The 16,581-nt window shown below is 41.6% G+C and overlaps 1 protein-coding gene across 2 annotated transcripts in view; it reads left to right on the forward strand.

Moving 5' to 3' along the window:
• The first annotated feature begins 10,144 nt into the window (after positions 1 to 10,144).
• Positions 10,145 to 16,581, forward strand: part of LOC116973334 (CD2 associated protein) — a 155,602-nt gene continuing 149,165 nt past the window's right edge. Inside the window, exon 1 of one of the 2 annotated variants that reach the window (XM_033021294.1) lies at positions 10,145 to 10,408. In XM_033021294.1, the coding sequence (XP_032877185.1) occupies positions 10,405 to 10,408 (4 nt within the window). In that variant the 5' untranslated portion in view covers positions 10,145 to 10,404. The remainder of the gene's footprint in view (positions 10,409 to 16,581) is intronic. The other variant, XM_033021295.1, reaches the window with a different exon arrangement.

Raw genomic sequence — 16,581 nt, forward strand, 5'->3', positions numbered from 1 at the left:
CACTGGAAATTGGAGGAGCACACCTCATATTTCGCTTGGGCAGTTTATACTCCACCGGCATGAACATTGACTTCTCTAATTTCAGGTAGTCCTTACTGTCTCCTCCCCTTCTCAGCTCCCCCTCTAGCCCTCTGGCTCCTCCTCTTCCTTTCTTCTTCCCGCCCCCCACCCTCACAACAGTCTGAAGAAGGGTTTTGGCCCGACACGTTGCCTATTTCCTTCGCTCCATAGATGCTGCCTCACCCACTGAGTTTCTCCAGCATCTTTGTCGACCTTTGATTTTCCAGCATCTGCAGTTCCTTCTTAAATACTGTGTGCTAGACATGTGGTTTAGAGAGGGAAATGCAACTGGCTCAAACTTGACTGGCAAAACAAAAAAAATCACCCACATTTAGAGGAATTGAAACCTCTAATTTGTCATTACATTATTTCAGCCAGAAATTATGGTGGTTGGACGTTGCCATTTTTAAATAGTTTTCCATGATGTATGTTCCTTGTTTCAATGCACCTGTGATCAAAGGACATACCACAAAACATTGTGCTTTTAGTTCTCATCTACACAAATGTCTTCTCACATCAGAGAAATGGAAATATTTGATCAAATCTTTTACCACCAAATGTTACTTTTATGAACCAATCCATCGACCAGGTACTGATTGTATCTGTTCAAACGAATTATCAGTCTGGTTTGTTGCTGAACCATCTTAACGAGAGAGACCTTTTCAAAGGTCTTTGGTAGGTCACCATCTTGGATGGCAATTTATGATATTGCGAAAGTTTTGCATGCTCTGCAACCGATCATGCAGATCGGATCGTGGAATAAAATCAATGCATATGTACGGAGTGTTTACAAGTTGGTTACATTAGAAATTTCTGCAGCAGGCCCAATAGAAATTGTGCAGAAAATGCGAGGAGGTAAAAATGTTGATGTGTAAGACATTGAGGGAAGCTAGACATTGATTGTGCTGAAGATAGTCACAAAAAGCTGGAGTAACTCAGCGGGACAGGCAGCATCTCTGGAGAGAAAGAATGGGTAAAGACTGAAGAAGGGTCTCGACCTAAAATGTCACCCATTCCTTCTCTCCAGAGATGTTGCCTGCTTGTCCCGCTGAGTTACTCTAGTTTTATGTGTCTATCTTCGGTTTAAACCAGCATCTGCAGTTCCTTCCTACACATTGACTGTGCTGAATCAGGCTATGTGTTCTTTTCAGTCAATTTATTCCATGGTGTCCATGGTGAGACCACAGTGCTGAGTTGAAGTGAAGGAGAGGAGGAAGACCCAGTTCCCATAGTCTGGGATTTCTCACAGCTCAGCATTGCCTGGTAATGTAGGGCAACAGGATACCACAACGAGCCATAGAGTCTTACAGTTTGGAAACAGGCCCATCGGCCCAATTTTCCCAGACTGGCCAGGATGTCCCATATACACTAGTCCCACCTGCCTGTGTTTGGCCCATATCCCTTTCGTATCCATGAACCTGGATATGGTTGTATCTATGTACCTGTCTAAATGTTTTTTTTAATGTTGCGATAGTACCTGCCTCAGTTCCCTCCTCTGGCAGCTCGTTCCATACACCTACACCCTTTGTGGAAACCTATGTCCTCTGGTTCTTGATTCCTCTACTCTCGGCAAGAGACTCTGTGCATCCACCCGATCTATTTCCCTCATAATTTTATACACCTCTGTAAGATCACCCCTCAAGCTCCTGTGCACCAAGAAATAGTCCAAGCCTGCTCAACGTCTTCCTATGTCTCAGGCCCTCAAGTCCTGGCAACTTCCATGTAAATCTTTTCTGTACCCTTTCTAGCTTGACACCATCTTTCCAACATCATGGTGTCCAGAACTGAACACAATACTCCAAATGCAGCCTCACCAATACCTTATACAATTGCAACATAACCTCTTAAGTTCTATACTCAATGCTCTGACTGATGAAGGGCAATGGGCCAAAAGCCTTTTTGACCACCCTATCTACCTACGGCTCCACCTTCACGGAACTCTTAGATCCCTCTGTTCTCCTACACTACCAGAGCCCCACCGTTCACTGTGTAGGTTCTGCACATGTTAGTGTTCCCAAAATGCCACATCTCATATTTCTCTGTGTTAAATCCTATCAACCATTCCTCAGCCCACCTGCCCAACCGATCAAGATCCTGCAGCAATATTTGACAACCATCTTCACTATCCTCAATACCACCCACTTTTGTGTCACCTGTAAACTTCTAATCATGCCATGTACGTTCTCATCCAAATCATTGATATAGATGACAAACAACAATGGGCCCAGCACCGAACCCTGGCACAACACTCGTCACAGGTCTACAGTCTGAAAAGCAACCTTCTGCCACAACCTTGATTGAAAAAATTATTTCCACTTGTGCTACATAAAAGTGAAAAATGTAAAGCCAATTAATGAAACAGACATGAATGAGTATATTAATAAACTATAAAGTCAGTTTTTGTACAATACTTTTGTTGCTATTTAATGTGATTTGTATTTTCTTTTGCATTGTCCTGACAGTAACTTGTTTCACGCTCCTCTCATCCATAACTGTTAACCCATAAATCACTGGTTAAATAGATACTATGCAGATACATTTTCCTGCATCAGTGCAGAACAATTGTGGAGCATTCTTCTCAAATTTGTCAGCTGGCAGAAAAGTATTTCCACCTTCATCGACTTCATGATGGCATGTGCAGGCTGTGAGGTTAACCAGTGAGTCAGAAACTGAACCAATCTCAATGCAGACTGGTGTCCAGCAAAGTTGAATCATTATCTAGATAATGTCCTCAGCCTATCTCATAGCAGTGCTGCACCTTATCTACAAAAAGGTCTGTTGGGATGGAGCTAATCTACAGGACAAATGAGAAACCTTGGCTCCAGAGCCGTGGTCATGCCAACCTCAGTCAATGAATTGCAATCAGCAGTCAATGCCTCTGTGTGTGCACCTTTGGAGGCTAAGCTCCAAGTCATCATCGACTTCTTCACTGAAGTATTGTAAAGGATAGGCCTTATGTTCAACAACTGCAAAACAAAGATACTCTACCAACAACTGTCCAAAAACTGCAATAATTCATGCTGGAACTCTGGAAAATATAGACCACTTCCCATGTTTCCAGCACTATATCTCAGAGAAGATTGATATTAATATCAACATTCAAAATATGATTTGATTGAGCCAATATAACCTAGAGCCTACTGAAAAAATGAGTGCTTGAATATGGAGATTTCAAATCTGGCACAAAGTTCATGGATTACCTTGTAACAGTGACCAATGCACATCTGTATTTTTCCAAGATTACCCACAGATTCTTTGACTATTTTAAGGCAGAGGTAAAAAGATTCTTGAGAAGCAAAGGGGTGAAAGGTTAGTGGATGAATGGGAATGTGTCATTAAGGTTACAATCAGAATGTATCATAGGAGCACAGACATGTACGGTACAGAAATTAGCTTTATTGCCCACCCTGTTCATGTCAACAGTGATGCCAATCTACATGAATCCTATTTGGCAGCATTAAGCCCAAATTGACCCGTGCCATTCCTATCCAGGTACAGTTTTTAAACATTGCAATTGAATGAACTTGTCCAGTGAGGAGCAGGCTCGACATCTACTATCATTCTCCTAGTACATTTGTTTATATGTGCAGTAGTAGCGCAGAGCATTGGACAGGACACCAGCTGTGTCTCCTCCAAATCTTTTACAACCATTGGCAGAATATACACCAAGGTCAGCGGCCTCTCCCAGCCAACATCACCTACAATGAAGTTGGAGTCGCATGCAGGTGGCTCCACTGGATATGTCACATCGTTCCTATGCCCAACGCTAAATGCTTGACACAGAAACTCTAATCCCAGCTCTGTCACTCTGCGGGATGAACAGATGGAAAGTAGAAGCAATAAAATCATGACTGACGTGTTTTAAAGTAACTTACACAACTGGCAGTTTTGAGTACTTTAAGGTATAGCTAATCTTTAAACTAGGACTGCAGAAAGTTAATGTTATGGCTTGGAATATACATTTAATGCAACGCATAGAAAAATACTAAATATACCTGGTACCTTAACATGCCTTTCAAAAACATCAAAACTGAAACAGCTTAAATTCACAATCAACTACAATTGCTGATGTTGATACCATGAACAATGGCTCATTTCAATCCTTTCTGCAGGCAACTTCCTTATTGTGCAACATTTTGTAATCAGCACAACACAAATCGCAGAAGTAAAGATAATTATTGTACCTTTTACACCTTGTCCCCAGATGAGAATGGAAAGACATTTTTGAATGCAGCATGATAAAATTTGAGAACATCTCACTTCTTCTTCTTCTTGCATAAGGTGTGCACAGCCTAAAGTTGTATAACCATATAACCATATAACAATTACAGCACGGAAACAGGCCATCTCGGCCCTACAAGTCCGCGCCGAACAATTTTTTTTCCCCTTAGTCCCACCTGCCTGCACTCATACCATAACCCTCCATTCCCTTCTCATCCATATGCCTATCCAATTTTATATGCAACCATTGCATATGCAAATAAGCTACTGATCACTGTCCATATTGTACGACAACTTGTTCTATTTGATCATATTTGATTGTGCACACCGGGTTGATTGCATTCGTCGAAACAGGGCGGGCCACGTGAAGGTTGCGATCTTCCACCCCATCTCACTTCTTCATTAGACCACAGTCAAAGAGCGATAGAGATTTTAAAAATATATATTAATGAACTGCACAATATTGACAGGAATGCCAGCTTTAATTGATACGTTTAACTGCAGAGATTAAATTTGAATGTTGATGCAAATAAGCTACTGATCACTGTCCATATTGTAAAGTGTAAGCACATTTGTTAGGAATGTTGATGGATGACAGGATTGAGAAAAGGTGGGAAATGAGAAAGAAGTGGTGAAATAGAGGGAAAGGTGAGGAAAGGCAAAGGTAGGAGTGGAGGGAGACGAAGGAAACAGGAGAAAAATCAGCAACAAATGTGTAATTGGCAGCAGATTATAAACTGTGACAAGGTGGGGAAAGGATTGTTCAGTTCAGTTCAGTTTTGTTTATTGTCACGTGTACCTAGGTACAGTGAAAAGCGTTTGTTGCTGGCTCTCCAGCCAACGAAAAGACTAGACATGATTACAATCATTCATAGTGTACATATGCATGATATGGAATAACATTTAGTGCAAGGTAAAGCCAGTAAAGTCTGACCAAAGATACTCCGAGGGTCTCTGATAAGCTAGATAGTAGTTCAGGACTGCTCTCTGGTTGCGGTAGGATTCTTCATTTGCCTGATAACAGCTGGGAAGAAACTGTCCCTGAATCTGGAGGTCTGCGTTTTCATACTTGTATACATTTTGCCCAATTGGAGAGGGAAGAAGATGGAGTGTCCAGGGTGTGACTCGCCCATGATTTTGCTGCTGGCCTTGCCAAGGCAACATGAGATATAAATGGAATCAATGGAAGGGAGACTCAAAATCTGGAGTAACTCAGCGGGACAGGCATCATCTCTGAAGAGAAGGAATGGGTGATGTTTCGGGTCGAAATTGGTTTGTGTGATGGTCTGGGCTGCATCCACAATTCGCTGCAATTTCTTGTGGTCTTGGATGGAGCTGTTCCCCAACTATGCTATGATGCATCCCATTAAAATGCTTTCTATGGCGCATCTGTAGAAGTTGGTGAGGGTTGTTGGGGATATGCCGAACTTCCTAAGCCTTCTTAGGAAGTGGAGGCGTTGGTGTGTTTTCTTGGTTGTTCCTTCTATACGGGAAGTCCAGGAGAAGTTATTGGTGATATTTCCACCAAGAAATTTGAAGTTTTCAACCATCTCTATATTGGTGCCGTCAATGCAAACTGGGCTATGTGTACTGCTTCGCTTCCTGAAGTCGATCACTATGCCCTTTGTCTTGCTAACATTGAAAGGTTGTCAAGAGTGAAGTGCCAAGAGTGTGTTATTTTCATATGTCCCAGATAGAACAATGACATTCTTACTTGCTGCAGCACAACAGAATATGTAAATAGAGTATACTGTAAACAATATAATGAACAAGAGGAAAAAATTCAGTGTGTATATATACACACATACAAACAAATATATATATTTACACATGCACTCACACAAAGTGCACACAAAAAAAAAACAATAATAGTGCAATAATAACAATAATAGTCTGTGTAGTTCAGAGCTTATTTGAGGTTGTAGTGTTTAATAGACTGATGGCTGTCGGGAAGAAGCTGTTCCCCAACCTAGGTGTAACAGTTTTCAGGCTCCTGTACCTTCTTCCCGATGGCAGGAATGAAATGAGTGTATGGCCAGGGTGGTGTGGGTCTCCGATGATGTTGGCTGCTTTTTTGAGGCAGCGACTCTGGTAAATTCCTTCGATGGTGGGGAGGTTAGAACTGGTGATGGATGGGGCATTGTTTACAACTTTTTGCAGTCTTTTTCGCTCCTGGGCATTCAAGTTGCCAAACCTGGCTGTGATGCAACCAGTCAATGTGCTCTCTACTGTATACCTGTAGAGGTTCAAGAGAATTCTCTCTGACATGTCAAATCTCCATAATCTTTTTAGGAAGTAGAAGCGCTGATGTGCTTTCTTTATAGTTGCATCAGTGTGCTGGGTCCAGGAAAGATCTTTGGAAATATGCAAGCCCACGAATTTGAAGTTTTTGACTGTCTCCATCATATAAAGAGGATTGTGGGTCCTCATCCTTCCACTTCCAAAGTCCACCGTTCATTGGTTTTACTGATATTGAGACACAGGTTGTTGTGTTGGTCAATCGGTCAATCTCACTTCTATACTCTGACACGAGGTTCTCAATCTCCCACCTCAATACCATTCAATATCTTCAAGGGGAATGGAAGTGAGAGGATGAAAAGGGACATTGTTGAGATCAGGTGAATAACAAGGGGGAGAAGTAAACATTGGGAGATCTCAATGCGGACAGGGAGGGAATGACTTTCAGGTGATAGCTATGTTCTGGAGGAACAGTTAATCTGACAACCCAAATATGCATTACAAACAAAAGAGTACACAGAGATTCCATAATTGAATCTTTACATTGGGAGGAGTTTACTGCAATTTCACTTCCTCGGGATGAGAAGTTATCACAGTTGTGCCAAAGGAAAAAGAGCTGAGGACAGGTAGAGGATCCATGATAGAGACAGAGGTTTAGAGGGTTTAAAACAATGCTGGTGGTTTAGAGAGTTTAAAACAATGCTGTTTATTTATTTCCTGTTGGATTGTGATTCTTGATAGACAAATCTGATTTTATTTAATTTTTTAATTTTCATCAGGCTAAAAATCTTAAATGCAACAAATCAAGGAATAAAATAATCCTACTGACTGTGAACATCAATTGGTCAAATCTTTGAACTGCATTCAAGCTTACCAGGACTGTTTACACAAATATTAAAAAATTCTAATTAGAATAGACATTGACTCAATAATATTAACATGTGTGCTTCATGCTTGGACACCACTGATTTCATTACATTTGTTTTGATGGTTGTATATTTGTCCACCATCTATTATCTGTTAAACTGAAAATCCCTCCAACCAAACATTGGGAAGACCAATTGCATTGTACTCAGCTCCAGCCACAAACTCCATTCTCCTGCTGTCACCTTCATTTTTTCCTCCAAAAACTATATGGTGTTTTCCAACCAGATAGTTGGAAACCTTGGGTGTCCTTTCTGAATCTGACCTAAGCTTCAGGTAATTTATTTGGTCCATCTCCCCCTCCACTTGGAAGTGAAACTCATCCAAAATGTTGTTAATGCTGCCTTAACTTGCACCCTGCATGTTCACCTATAATAAGTGTACTTCCAACCTTGATTTTCATGCTGGAAGATTGTACCTTGATGTTAAACTTCATGTCCTTGTTTTAAGCTCCCTCTGTAATTTCACACATTTCTCTCCGTGTAATTTCTCCTTCATTTTAAGGCAGAGATAGAAAGATTCTTGGTTTGTACGGGTCTCAGGGGTTATGGGGAGAAGGCAGGTGATTTGGGTTAAGAGGGGAAGATAATTGAATGGCAAAGTAGACTTGATGGGCTGAATGACCTCATTCTACTCCGATCACTTAAGAACTTCAAGTTGTCCTTATTATTTCAATTTTAGACTTTACATTCCCTGACTTTAACCACTTCTCTAGTGGTCTTCACCTCATAGCTGCCACAAGGAACTGTGCATGCTGGAATCTTGAGTGAAACACAAAATGCTGGAGTAACTCAACGGGTCAGGCAACATATGTGGAAGAATTGGTAGGCAATGTTTTATTCAGTCTGAAGAAGAGTCCTGACCACCTATCTATTACTTCGGATGATACACCCTATTACTGCTTTCCTCACCTCTTCTAAAGGTATATAATGAAAAACTTACCTATTTGAATTTCTGTTTGTGTTGTAGCAGAGACCACAATTTAGTCTCTTGAATATTTGCCTGCTCTGAAGTAAAGATGTCCAATGAACCATTTTTTTTCTCTTTCCACCTAGTCTTTTAAATCTTTTAACTACTTATTTTATTCTTTTGAGAAAACCTGAAATGAATCCATAATTACCAAATATACACACTGTACATTCCAATCTTACTTACTCAATGGGTAAAGAAGCCTTCCCTCGCATCTCTTGCAATTCCTTTACATTTTTGTTTTGGTGTTCAGTTTTTCATTTGATATGTACTTGATATATGTTCAATATGTTTTGCGATTTTGAAAGTGGAGAACTCATCATTGAGTTGAATTTGAAGTAGACAAAAAAAGCTGGAGAAACTTAGCGGCTGAGGCAGCATCTATGGAGTGAAGGAATAGTCGACATTTCTTCAGACTGATGTCGGGGGGTGGGGGTCGGGAAAAAGAAAGGAAGAGGCGGAGACAGCAGGCTGTGGAAGAGCTGGGAAGGGGAGGGGAAGGAGGGAGAAAGCAAAGATTACCTGAAATTGGAGGTTAAACTACCCAAGTGAAATATGAGGTGCTGCTCCTCCAATTTGCAGTGGGACTCACTCTGGCCATGGAGGAGGCCCAGGACAGAAAGGCCAGATTCGGAATGGGAGGAGGAGTTGAAGTGCTGAGTCACCGGGAGATCAGGTTGGTTATTGCGAACTGAGAGGAGGTGTTGGGCAAAGCGATCACCAAGCCTGAGCTTGGTCTCACTGAGGTAGAGCAGTTGACACTTAGAACAGCAGAGGCAATAGATGAGGTCGGCAGAGGTGCAGGTGAACCTCTGCCTCACTTGGAAACGAAAAGTCAACCGACCCGAAACATCGCCTATTCCATTGCTCCATAGATGCTGCTTCACCCGCTGAGTTTCTCCAGCATTTTTTTGTCTACCTTCGATTTTTCCAGCATCTGTAGTTCTTTCTTAAACAGTGAGTTGAATTCGTGTAGCTTTCTTTTGGGTTATTTTTGTCAAATCATTGTACACATCTACTATGTATAAAACCCTCCCAAACTATTTGCACTACATTTTTTAAAATCTTTGAATTATATTACTTTTTTAGCATTGTTCTCTGATTTCATAAGTTGCAGTTTATTTTAGTGCTGTCTTTCTGTGTGTCCATGTGTGTTTTTCAAAGCGCCAGTGTGTTTACAGAAAATTGTTTCGCAAATCTTTGTTCTGTATTTGCAAACAAAACCGCATGATGGCATAATTTGGTTCTCAATTATACCCTTCGCGTCACTAAATTACTCCCAGGCGCTGCGGCTCATTGCAATTATGCAAATTACTTGGGAGTAGTTTGCAAACAGAAGTTTTGCAATTTCTTTAAAAAAATACGTTGCCCATTTAAAACAGAACCAAACTACTAAACGCCGAATACGAAATTATTATATAACTGTGCAACATCGCTAGCCCATTTAATAAATATCATGTGTTAGATTAAATTTCATCATGGGATCATGGAAAGTTTGCAAGTTTTTGCGCGATTGATAAAACATAAACACAGCAGACTTTATTTGCGCCACCAGGAAAAGAACTGGAGGAACTTCGACTAGTTTCCTTCGCAGACTGCTCCCCCCCCCACTTCTCCTCAAGTCCTTTGCAAAACAAGCCTTTCGGTCGGAACAGTGCAGCCTGTGGCTGGCGCCTGCTGCCGTCAATCACTTCGTTGGCAGTCAGCGGGCGGGCACTGAGGAAGAAAGGGGAGGAGCGCAAAGACCGCTCCCACCCCCTGCCACCTCCGTTCCCTTCCCTTCCTTCGTCCCAGCTCGGCCAGCCGATCGCGGGGTCAATGTTGGGATTGTTGCTATTGCATCCTCTCCACTGATCGGCCCCGGAGTGTGTAGCAACAGCAGGTTTGCAGCTGGATCGTTTTTCTCACCCCCATCGAATGGACGGCGCCGCCTGCGGATAGCGAGCCAGGAAGGAGAGGACTGGAGTGGAGAGCGGAGCACCGCCAGCAGCCATGGGTGAGGGCACGGGAGCTGCAGGGGAGGAGGTCCCGGGGCGCGAGGCGAGTTCCTGGGGACCGGGAACAATGCGGGGTGCGGGCTCGTGCTTTGCGCGCTCCAGGTGAAGCCTGACCTGCTTTCCCAGGTAATGGGAGCAGTGGCAGTCCCACCCCACAGCCCAGACGCTGAATTATTCACAGCCTGCTTGCTGCACCTCGCCCGCTGCTGCTCTTCCAGCAACTGATCCAACGGCAAGAAACTCTGCCCTCCCACGTCTATCTATCCCTGCCACTTTCCCAGTGTTTTTTTTTAACTCTCTGTCTGCTCCAGGACATTTCCCCCCCCTTGGCGTTTTGGAGATGTCGCCAAACTCCTAGAAGAGGCGGCCACAACGTTTGGACAAATAGTTTAAATGCAAACGGGGCGGTGGAGTCTCGCTGGAGGAAGGGGGAAGGCTTGGCTAATCAGGGAGTGAAGTGGACGGATTTCCGGTGGAATTTACTTATTTTGCTTCAGTAATTGTCTCGAATCTAACTTTTATTTGACCTTCAGTTCATTTTTTTCATGCTGCAGTAATAATGGAGTTTCCCTGTTAATGATCTACCTGGGTAAGAAATAGTTGTAGACTGCGCCACAGTTGAGTCATCTTAGAAGGGAATGGCCAAATAATTCCTCAACCTGGTCGAACTATTTACTTCCCATGACATGCCTACTACATCTGTGCAGCTGTAAAAGTGCAATGAATGAAAAGCCCCAATCAAATGGATGAGTGGCAGTGGTTAGACATGTAAAATTTGGATAGGCAGTATCTAATGATATCACAGAGTTACACAGTAACTTTCAGCCCATTTGTGTCCATCCCAGTCTGTATACACAAGTCCAATTTTCCAGCCCTCAATCTGTAGAAACAAGGAACTGCAGATGCTGGTTTATACCAAAGATATAAAGTGCTTTTTCAGACCCTTCTTCAGACTGTTGCCTTTAATGTCAAGGGTTTCAAGTGCTAGGCTAAATACTGCTTAAACCTTTCCCCAATGTTTCAGGAATATCAAACTGGGATCAATTAACGATAGACAATGGTGGCCTGGCTTTAGATTCAGACTTTAATCTGGCCGATGGACTATTTAAATTTTCTGTATGTTCCTCCTTTCATATTGAAAAATGTTCAAAGGACTCTTAAGTGCTTTGAGTAGAGAATGGAAGCTAAATAGGAGTAAAAAGGTATGACTGGATTGGTCGAAGCATTAATGCATGGAAGGCTCTTGTGTAGTTGTAGGAGCAATTTGACAGAATCTCATGAGTTGATGAGTCAGCTGAGAAGACATGAGGCCACAAATGATTGTTATTTGAAAAAGAGTGGTTGACCGCTGAGACTTTACGACATGGGTGACTGGTGCAAGGAAGATATATTCCTGATAACTGCTAATAAAATGGAAGAATAGAATTTCAGGCATAAAACCTAGCGTTGAGCTGCTCAGCAGCTGGAATTCCTCTCCAGAAAGCTGGAACACAAATGAGTAAAACAAAGTGTACTCAAATGCATTTCACAATCCAAACAAAGTGATGCTATGGAAATCAGGTTATGCAATTACTGTTTTTGATTTGATGCTGTTCATGGGATTAATAGCTGAATAATGTTTTCAGTTACATTGTCATCCTTGTTTTCTGCGTGATCAGATTGATTTGCTTCCCATCCTTTTGAGAATATTGAAGGACAAAGGCTAATGTACTTTAAAGCTGTTTGACAGGACATAAATAAATTTGTGCTGTGTTCCTGCTTTGCATACATATTGTAAATGGACTGATGTGCATCTCAAGTGTAAATGGTGTTTCATCTCATAGTTTGCATCATGGTTGGGAGTGTTTATGATGCGAAAGTTTTTGGAAGAAATCTATTGATTCATTTTTCTTCCTTGCATCGTTTTTGCTGGGGTAATGTACTTTTTAACCCTGACTAAGATTCCATACACTTTAAAATAAAACTGCTCTTGTAGCAAAAAAGACAGATGGTTCAATATAATGTGCAATATGTTTTCATTTATGCAATCGATCCCTCAGTATGTAGCAATTTTGATAGAAAGTAATGCAAAATTAACATAGGTTCGAAGGGCGTCTTGTGCGTATTTGTTTAATGTAGAAGCAGTGTGTTTCCTTTAAGCATAAACAAAGCATTCAGTCAAGGTAGTTCTGAGTCTCCATCCATCGATCCTTTCTGACATGACAGTACTTAACAGATGGGTCAATAAGTTCAAAGAGTAAATATCTAGCTGAGTATATGTGTAGAAATTTGAACTTTAAAGTTTTTGTTCAATGCTGACAAAATGATCCCAAATGAAATTTGGTGAAATTAAATAAGAGAAGAAAATTTGATATCTGATTTTAATTACGATGATATACAATTTGGTGGATTCCTTCTAGTGTGGTTCTTTGACGTACTGGTGGACTGCCTTCAGTATATATACTTCCTATTTATTAGATGATGGCTATAAGCTTTGCTTAAGATTTGAATGGGCTATAATAGTTCATGGATACTTCTCTCTAAAACATTGAATGCTGAATTGTAACAAGCGCTGTTTTTCAGAGACATTAATTGGAAGTCCTGCTGTCCATTGGATACAAGATCAATAGAGTTCTCAGTGTTTAAAACAATGTTTATTTTTTTTGACTGACATAAAACTAATTTATTTGTTTCTTTATCACACTGCTGTTTGCATGACTTAGCAACAATATTTATATTCTTTGGCATATGTGAGATCAACAGTTAATATTGGGTTAATGACATTTATGTTGCTCTTTTTATTTACAGTTTAAAAGTTGTTTATAAACATTCTTTACAAATCTTTATGATCTAACCCAACATCATACATAATTAATATTATTATTGATTATTTATGTCTGTTTTTATATATAGGCTTGCTGCTCTCACAATTAACCAACATTTCTATTCAATTACTGAAAACCATGGTGAATTCTGTTTAAATAAATCTTGCAATGATTATCTATTTCTCAGTCATTGAATCAACAGTTCACAAAAACTTAGATTTTCCACATTTTGATCAGATCTATTTGAAACTAACTGAAGCATTTTGATTCAACAATGGAAATTAAATTTCTTCTCACTCAGTTACCCCTATTGTTTTCTTTGCTTGATCTAGTCTATGCTGTCTATATCAGATTGTTTTCCTTCTACTATCATGTGGCATAATGTACTCAAGAAATGCTCGTACTTGCGTTTTGCATTGCTTTGCCTGCCTCTGTCTAATATGTTGTTCGCTGCTGATCTGTTGCGTATTGATACTGCATTTATTTTTCATTCGGACTTGGTTGATTTAGTTCAATTGTGGCTGTCTTGATGATTTTCACAATTGAGCATTGCTGTTGCTTTGTCTACTTGCACACATTTACTATTATTCGGGGCCTCTGCGAGATCGCATCTGGAATATTGTGTACAGGTCTGATCTCTTCCATATAATGAAAATACGTGAGGTAGGGAGATTTACTAGATTGTTTCCAAGGATTGGTGGGGGCTTTGTGTTTTAAGGAGATGTGTCGCAGACAGGGCCTACACTCACTCTAGTTAAAAAGAACGAGGTAACCTCATCAAAACAAACAAGATTCCTGTTTCATGAGAAAATCAATGCAGGAATGATGTATCTTCTGGCAGGAATGCCTGGAACCCAGGCGTGTCTCAAAATAAAGGCTTTTCTGTTTAGTACAGAGGTGAAAATTCTTGCCATAGAGGGAGTACAGAGAAGGTTCACCAGATTGATTCCTGGGATGGCAGGACTTTCATATGAAGAAAGACTGGATAGACTCAGTTTGTACACGCTGGAATTCAGAAGATTGAGGGGGGATCTTATAGAAACGTACAAAATTCTTAAGGGGTTGAACAGGCTAGATGCAGGAAGATTATTCCCGATGTTGGGGAAGTCCAGAACTAGGGATCACAGTTTAAGTATAAGAGGGAAGTCTTTTAGGACCGAGATGAGAAAATCATTTTTTACACAGAGAGTGGTGAATCTGTGGAATTCTCTGCCACAGAAGGTAGTTGAGGCCAGTTCATTGGCGATATTTAAGAGGGAGTTAGATGTGGCCCGTGGCTAAAGGGATCAGGGGGTATGGAGAGTAGGCAGGGATGGGATACTGAGTTGGATGATCAGCCATGATCATATCAAATGGCGGTGCAGGCTCGAAGGGCCGAATGGCCTACTCCTGCACCTATTTTCTATGTTTCTATGAAAATAAATTCTTGATCATGAGGATAGTGAAACTTGGTAATCCTCCACCCAAGAAGGTTATGGAGGATTAGTCATTGAATATATTTCAGATAGAGATCCAAGGAGCTTGGATATTAAGGGCATTGCCATTACAGTCTGGCATACTGACTTCTATTGTGCTCTGAAGAGGCTCTTGACCTGAAACATCTATTACTTTTCTCCAGTGATAGTTACTCCAGCATTTTGTCTTTCTCCGGTTTAAACCAGCATCTACAGTTCCTCCCAACACATTCTATTGTGCTGAGGCCAGCTGTCTGCTTGACACCTCACATTAACTCCTTGACTATGACCCTATTGACAAACACAAGACCACCATCTCCCAAACCATCACAGATCATATCACTTCCAGTGGTCTCCCTCCACTAGCTCTTTGTAGTTCTAAAAGCCTGCATTGTCCATTTTCTGTTTCCTTCCCAAAATCCACAAATGGGACTACCCTGGGTAGCTTATTATTTCTGCTTCCTTCTACCTCAACAATCTCATCAAATACCTCCATTATATCCTTTAAATCCTTGTCCAGTCCCTTCCTGTCTACGTCTGGGATACTTCACACACTCGTCACAACTCCAATAAGTTCCAATTCCTTTGTAGCCATTTTGTAATCTTTACCAATGTTACCTAGTTTCCGTGCACCTCCGTTCCCCGTCCGGAAGGCCTTGGTGCCCTCCTGTTCTTATTTGTACAAAGATCCAATTGGTTCCCCTCTACTAACATTACTCCACCTGGTGGAATTTGCACTCACCCTCAACAACTATTTTGATGACACTCACTTTGTTTCAAGTTTTAGCCCACTTCTTTCCCCTCACTTCAGTTTCTTTCCACCAATATCTCTCCCTCTGGTTTTCCATTTCACACTTTAATTTCAAGTAGGATGGCATGGTGGTGCAGCGGTAGAGTTGCTGCCTTGCATCGCTAGAGACCCGGGTTCGTTTGTGACAATGGGTGCTGTATGTACAGATTTTGTTCATTCTCCCTGTGACCTGAGTGGGTTTTCTCTGGGAGCTCTGGTTTCCTTTCCTCCTGGACTCCAAAGATTGGCAAATATTGTAAAATTGTCCCAAGTGTGTGTCGGATAGTGCGTGTTGCGGTGATCACTTGTCAGCGTGGACTCGGTGGGCCGAAGGGCCTGTTTCAAATGCACCCCTGTATCATTTCCCAACTTTTTCCCAGCTACATCATGCTAAGGCTGCATCCATGCAGAGCTTGGTGATTTTATCAACCATATAACTAACATCTCTGTCCTTAAATTCAATTGGACTTTCTTTGACACCTCTCCCCCCTTTCTCAATCTCTGTTTCAAACACAGGGGACAGACAACCTTGTGACATCCACTGCAAGCCCACTAACTCCCACAGCTACCTAGATTCCACCTCTTCCCAACCTGCCTCTTGCAAGGGCACCATCCTTTACTCTCATTTTCTCAGATTCCGTTGTATCTGCACCCAAGATGAGGCTTTCCACTCTTGTGCATCAGAGAAATCCTTTCTTTAAACCTGGTTCCCCTTGCTGTTGTGGACGGAGCTCCCATGCATGTCTTCTGTGTCCTGCCGTTCTGCATACTTCCATCACCAGATGAAAAGAGGACACATGTTGCATCTTCTCATGACCACCTATTTCTTCTTTCTGCAGAGACTACTCTCTCCACAACATTTTGGTTTACTCACCACCTCCCCCCCCCCCCCCCAACCCCTGTTGCCCTATTTATTTCCCCTCCTCTTTGTGCTCATCTCTTATCCCTCCCATTCGAGTCTCCCATTTTTCTTTTACCCCACCTCTTTCACCTCCCCTCAGTTTCATTCCTCCCATATCCCTCCCTCTGGCTTTACATTTCACACTTTCTTTTCTTTCCTTATCTGAAATCCCTTTATCTCTTTTTCAACTCTAGCATTTGTCACTATCTCCACTCACTTGCCA

Source organism: Amblyraja radiata, chromosome 5 (genome assembly GCF_010909765.2).
Source record: "Amblyraja radiata isolate CabotCenter1 chromosome 5, sAmbRad1.1.pri, whole genome shotgun sequence".
NCBI lineage: Eukaryota > Metazoa > Chordata > Chondrichthyes > Rajiformes > Rajidae > Amblyraja > Amblyraja radiata.